Source organism: Ipomoea nil, unplaced genomic scaffold (genome assembly GCF_001879475.1).
Source record: "Ipomoea nil cultivar Tokyo-kokei standard unplaced genomic scaffold, Asagao_1.1 scaffold2805, whole genome shotgun sequence".
In the NCBI taxonomy this organism is placed as follows: domain Eukaryota; kingdom Viridiplantae; phylum Streptophyta; class Magnoliopsida; order Solanales; family Convolvulaceae; genus Ipomoea; species Ipomoea nil.
The window spans coordinates 1,760,096-1,766,607 of record NW_017619233.1 but is presented as its reverse complement, the minus strand read 5'-3'; the positions used below and the strand labels follow the sequence as shown (position 1 = coordinate 1,766,607).

Genomic DNA, 6,512 nt, shown 5'->3' with positions numbered 1-6,512 from the left:
ACAGTCGAGTTCATTCCGTGAACTCGACCGTGACGCTGCGCAGTAGCCTGTAGACACCGGGGTTCACGCTGATGGTCACGGCGTGACCATCAGCATGACGCCCAACTATTGTGAGCTGCCAGCGTGGTAACGGTGGAGTTCACGGCGTGAACTCCATCGTGACCACCTGCAAAGGGCACTTTTAGACGACATATATTTTTTCCAGGAGAATTGGTCTAGAACTGTTGCGCACTTCTCTTCTATTTATACTCTATATTCTGCATTGTTTGAATATATACAATTATAAATTTCTCTTATTCTCATTATCTCTTGTGGCTTTATAAGCAGTGCCACCAACTAGAAAGGCCAGATTAGGCCAACCAAGGGACAAGAGTAACAACATAAAACAGGAGGAGACAACAATATTGTATTCAAGATTTCAAGAGAAAACAGAAAACTCATGTGTGCTTTTTCTATTAACATGGATTCCTGTTACATAATGCTCACTATATGATTTGTGTTGTACAAAAAAAAATTAAAGAAAGAATGCTTTTGTGACTATGGCTAATATATGATTACAGTGCTTAAAGAACAACAAGAAAAAAGAATGCTGACCTATGTATGAAGCAAACAAAAAACTGGCAGCAAAGTGGAAAATCGACTATGCAACGTAAATATTGACAAACTTTACAAAAGAAGGGGGAGAAGAACAAATACTCATCGTTGAGGAGAATCGAAAACTGGGTTCATTTCTATTTCTGCATCTCGAGACGCTGTTCTGTGCCCAAACTTCTCCTCCTCTCTCGCAATCTGGATATCACTAGGCATAAAGTGCTGAACGAAAACTTTAACAATGAATCGTGGAATGAGAGAAGCTACAATGATACCAATCAAGCACAACCAAAACGTGGCATCCCCTGCGACGTGGAAGATGGCCCTGCAGAATTGCATTGCATTTACAATCAGGCTCTGATTATACTCGTTAAAACGAGAGGGTATATATGGAAACGACAATCTAAAAGTCCAAAATATTCTGCAAATACTGAAAATGACATTAAACAGTTGAGAGGTCTTACCAATAACCAGGAAGAAATGACAATAAATCAATGATAATGACACAGATAACAGTTGCTATAATCGATCCCCAAATGGCAGCATGAGTGATCCAATTCCACCGAATTACATCCATGGCTAAATGTAGGTTAACCAAAATAACGACTGCAAGTATCCAAAGATCGCCAAGGCTCGAAATATCGATATCCCTTTTCCAGTATGCAATTAGAGGCACGAAGAAGGCAACTGCACTTTGCCATACAGTGTCCAATATCGTCACCCAAAACAATTTCCCGTTGTAGCTTTCTTCTCTCTGTCCAGCTCCATAAAGTTGAGGGTACTTCAGAAGGGTCGTTCTACTCACATCCTTATCGAGAACCCCAACAACTATTGTAGGCAGTGAAGAATAGATTATAGAATACAACACGCTACTCCAATCAGTGATGGCTGTAGTTAAAGTGAAAGCCGTAAAGAGTGCATACCTGAGCAGAACAATTAAGTACAGTATCAGCTAATGTTTAAAGAATTGCAAGAATCTTAAATCTTATGTCTAAACAAGAAGTTTCGAGTTCCACTTTCCCCCAAAATACAAACCCAAACAAGATGGATTCTCTTCTTTTGTTTTGTTTTTATGAGAAGTCATGAACTTACCAGAATAGGACAAGAACCAAAATAGCATTCCTGTAAAAGTTGTATAATATCATGTAGCCCAATCGCTGGTAGTTCCAATGTCCATGAACCAATAAAAGAGGGACCAAGAATCTGAATTGGGCCATCGCGAAATCCGATGCCATGACAGCTTGCCGACCTTCTTGGCCACTGATACCAATCCCCACGTCAGCAGTTTGGATCATTGAAACATCATTAGCACCTGAAAAAAACATATGTTAGAACCATTTTTTTTTTTAGTACTACTGACTCTGTTACAATGCAGTATCTGTTCATAACTACTTTCTCAACCTACTGAAGCACAAAGAGTCAATTTTTAAAACAAGAGAAGAAGGGTGGGGTATTGGACTATTGGGCCATTGGCAATGGTGGTTTTCTCACCACCGATTGGCTATAGAGAGCATAACCTTTTGGTTCATCACGAAAAGAAATTTCATACTCACCATCTCCAATTGCGAGGGTCATGTCATCTGTTCGGCTCTTTATGAGGGCAACAATACCAGCTTTTTGCAGCGGAGCTACTCGACAGCAAAGTACCACAGTACAGTTACTAGCTAGCTGGAACAACTGAAAACAAGAAATATGCATGAATGGCATATTAAACATGTCTGTGTAAGAAAGCGAGAGAAAAAGTAAGATAGCACAAGCATATATACCTGCTCTTCAAGTTCACTATCAAGGATATGAACAAGGCTCGTTCCATCAATGATCAAGGCAACTGAACTTGTACTAGCTACAGAGTTTGCTTCAGAATTATGTGCAGCATGCTTCTTAGTCAATCTCAACCCTTCTTCCAAACTCCTCTTGCACGAATCCTTAGAGTTGTTTTTAATCGTAATATGGGTCATCGTACTCGTTAAAAGCTTAGATGAGTAGCCAATTGAAATCGCAGTTTCTTGCTTGTCTCCCGTCAAAACCCAAACTTTAATGCCTGCTTCTCTCAAAGACTCGATTGCTTCTGGCACGCCTTGTTGCAGTTTATCTTCGATCCCCGAAGCCCCTAATATGCTAAGGTTGGTTTCAATATCAGTAGCGACTTTACGAAGTAAAGCTGCCCTTCCAATCACAGCAGTGCTTGCTGCCTCGTAAGAAGACTGCCACCGTTCAAGTTCAGAAGCACTCAGTTCTCGCATTCCCACCACGAGAGTTCTCAAACCCATCGAGGAATAGGAATGGAGATGTGATTCAGTTGCATGAACTATGTCCGAATTCAACGATGTATCGATTACACTAAACATGGTTGTATCAGCGCCTTTGACAAAAAGCTTTATTGTGTTATCGGGGCAACCTAATATTACTGACATCCTCTTCCGATAACTGTCAAACTCATGCAAACCCAAAACATCGAACCTGCATTAACACGAACGATAATCAGATAGGTTTTAAAATTTCAAATAATGGTAGGAGCATCAAGTAGGGTGGCTCAAGTTCAACTTGCCTTTGCTTTTCTCCTTGAATATCAATAACAATATGCCCAGATGTTCGTTCGATAAGCATGAAACCATAAGCTGCTGCAGCATATACCAATGCCTGCTCATCAGGAGACTCTCCTTGATATTCAATCAACTTCACCGCTGGATCCGATGAATCTACAGTAAGAGGAACAATAGTGTTGCAAGCAGCCAAGGCAAGGAAGAAATCGTGAATACGTTTTCCTCGATCCGTTTGTTTTCCAGCTTTTGAGATTTTAATAAGCTCTGGATCCACCATTACCTTCATCTTCGGCCTTAAAACCTGCCCATCCACTGTTACAAAGTAATACAAACAAAAACGTCACATTCAAGTATTCAACGCAAAAAATAAACAATATTTTTCTATAAAAGAAGGCAAGAAAATGAATTAGCAAAGTAGTGGCACCTTGAACATTGTATGGGACTTGATCTTCTACAAGACTGGACTTTGTGCTGCCATAATCTACTCCCCAAATGCTTGCACATTGAAATTCCATCTTGTTCTCAGTTAATGTGCCAGTTTTATCGGAGAAAACATATTTTACTTGTCCCAAATCTTCATTTATATTAAGCGCCCTACATTGGAACCTTGAGTTCGAGGCTTCATCGAACATCCGGTTATCTTGAATCATAAAATAAGCCTGACCAATACGAACAAGCTCCATGGATATGTATAATGATATAGGGATCATGACTTGGTAGACAATAACACACATAAGAAACGTAAATACTATCTGGGCTCCCCAACCATAATAATTATAGTTCTCAACCTCGGTTTCTGAATAGTCTTTTCTCCGGAAGAAAGGGATAATATCAAGATCGTCCTTGTGATGCCTCAGCCAAACACCAGCACAAATAGAGACGACAGTACACAGTGCAACGAGGAAAAACGAGAGGATAATGATCTCCCGGTTCATACGAGTCTCGAGACGGCTCCGTTTGGATGGAGCTCCCGAGTTATTCAGCATTGCTTTTGTCTCTTGGCCAGCATATACTACTACCCCGATTGCCCAAGCAGTATTCTTGAGGTCACAACCACGGAGAATAATATTGGAAGGTCCGAGAGAAACACGCTTTCCCTCTACCTCCATGTTTGCCTGAAAGCCATAAATGTTCCTACTGGGCTTCTCGCACTTGATCAATCCATCTACTTTCTCCGTTTCTGGATTTTTCATTTGTGTCTCCTGTTTTGCATACCGTGTCTTCAAATTCGATTCTCCATCCAAATTTATTGTCTGGATATATGCAACCCCAGTTGTATCACTCGTTGAGAGAAGCACCATGTCACAAGGGATAGGTTCACCCGAAGAAATTTTGATGATTTCCCCTACCATTACATCTTTCCATTTCTTCTGTTGGAATTGACCATTTACCAAAACCGAAGCCAATCGACGATTCTCAACCTTATCAGACCCGTGCCGCCTATAGTCTTCATAGGCATCCTTAACTGCCGTAACTAATAGTACAAAAGCTAATGGAAGAATAGAAGCTTCTCGACCAAAAACTGCCATCTGGGGTATTTGATTAAGGATGGCAATAACAAGAAAGTAAATATATGCAACTCTATGGAACTGTTCAAAGAGGTTTCGTGGTAGGAAGGTAATGATGGAGTATTTTGCCGTCCTAATTGAATTCCGAGCAAATTTAAAATTCTCATTGGTCTTGGAAGGATCATTTATATATACCAATCTGGCATCCTCATCACTAATTTCTTTCAGGGACCTGCTAAACCCCTCTGAGCCAGCCCCATACGATCCATGTCTCGTCCCCCTTGATCCTAACCCGCCAAAACTCTCTTCCTTAATCGAGCCCGCCCTAGAGTCCCTAAACCTATTCGAAGACCGAGATGAACTGTGGAAGGACTCAGGGAATGTGGAAATCTCAGAATGGCTGTTTGAATCCATTCCAAAGGGCGATTTGGCGGTATTCGAAACAGACTTAGACTCTTTCAGTTGATCAATAAAAACAGGTGTATAAGGAAGTTCTTCAACTCCTGGAGTTCTTGGGGAAGGAATCAAAAGTGGGCGCTGTTGCCAGGCCATAACATGAAGATCAAAGGCCTCTTCAACAGATCAGAATGAAACTCTATCAAGGACATATAGCCACAACAAGATAAAGATCTCTCACCTCACCCCAAAACTAACAAAAATTTCAGATATTCAATTCTGTAAACTACCCAATCAAAACCACCAAAGTTCTAAACTTGTAATAAATTTGAACTACCCAGAATCCAACTTCAGCAAAGCTCAAAGGTTCAACCAATACCCAGATTTTGACCTCAGCTAAAACCTCCAAAAACACAATAAACACTACTTCAAACTCAGCTATAACAACAAAATACGGAAATCCCACAGAAATGAGAAAATTACAAACACTACAGCAACAACTGTGAGTAACTGTATCTACACCTTGATGAATTTAATTTAATGTAACGTCAAGACTTACTTGTATGGGAAAAAAGGGCAAATTTTAGAGAGAGAGATGGAGCTGTATGTGTGCCTGGGTTGCCTTTGATTTTGCAGGAGTGTTTGAAAAGAAGAATTCTTGTTTTGCATATATGTGAGAGAGAGAGGAGGGAAAATTCAAAAGTCAAAGACATTGTTCTAACTTCTAATGTAGAACAGAAAGAGAGAGATGGAGCGAAAGTTGCAAGAAACCGGTAAAGGAAGAGTCAATCAGTGAAATGGTAATGGGTGGCGGACGAGCATCAACATTTTGAAAATTAAATGCTAAACTAACATGAATAAGAAATGTTAGATAAAATTCAAAGCCTTCTGTGCACACTTTAATTTAATCCAAAATTCATCATTGATTATCCATACTTCACTTCTCCATTTCCATATATGATTGGTTGTTTTCAAATATTAATTTTGTTGAATGATAAATTGTATTTATCACTGGGCAGGTTAAATTTAGGAGTAAACTGCTGGTCATATTGATTTTTCTATAAAATAGAGAATTTGAACTATCGATCTCTCTTAAAGAATATAAGTGCACGATTAACCACGTTAATCAATCTTGTTATGTTTGATAACTAGTTGATAGCAAATTAGTTTAGTTGATAATTGATATTCTATTTGCCGGTCATATTGAGACTTGACTGGAGTTATTTTTTTATTTTTCATAATATTAAATTTAGTATTAGTATATAAAATCTATATATTTAGAAATTATATTAAAATTACTATTAAACACACAAAAAAATAAAGAAAATTAGTAAAAAAAATATTTTATTTGATTAATAAATAGTAAACATGACTGGTAAAATTGGAGAGAGAGAATATTTTAAAATTAAATTATGTTTCGTCTTTTTAATTAGATTTATTTAAAAAGATAATAAATTTACACTAACTTGAACAT

General features: G+C 38.7%; 1 protein-coding gene across 1 annotated transcript; it reads right to left on the bottom strand.

The window, feature by feature from the left end:
• Window positions 1-388: 388 nt before the first annotated feature.
• On the bottom strand, window positions 389-5,809 carry LOC109158161 (phospholipid-transporting ATPase 1-like). Its single transcript, XM_019306008.1, has 7 exons — window positions 3,559-5,809; window positions 3,140-3,446; window positions 2,358-3,051; window positions 2,145-2,268; window positions 1,684-1,903; window positions 1,056-1,514; window positions 389-916 (listed from the first exon to the last, which is right to left on the bottom strand). The coding sequence occupies exons 1-7, from the start codon at window positions 5,192-5,194 to the stop codon at window positions 697-699; spliced, it is 3,660 nt and encodes a 1,219-aa protein (XP_019161553.1). The 5' UTR covers window positions 5,195-5,809; the 3' UTR covers window positions 389-696.
• Between the last annotated feature and the right edge of the window lie 703 nt (window positions 5,810-6,512).

Bases quoted from the DNA above. Each gene is read 5' to 3' on its own strand.
- LOC109158161 (XM_019306008.1), bottom strand. From the start codon at position 5,194: ATGGCCTGGCAACAGCGCCCACTTTTGATTCCTTCCCCAAGAACTCCA. The intron at 1,904-2,144 runs GTGAGTATGAAA...TGTTTTTTTCAG, and splicing joins GACCCTCGCAATTGGAGATG to GTGCTAATGATGTTTCAATG. The intron at 917-1,055 runs GTAAGACCTCTC...GCAATTCTGCAG, and splicing joins TCATTTCTTCCTGGTTATTG to GGCCATCTTCCACGTCGCAG.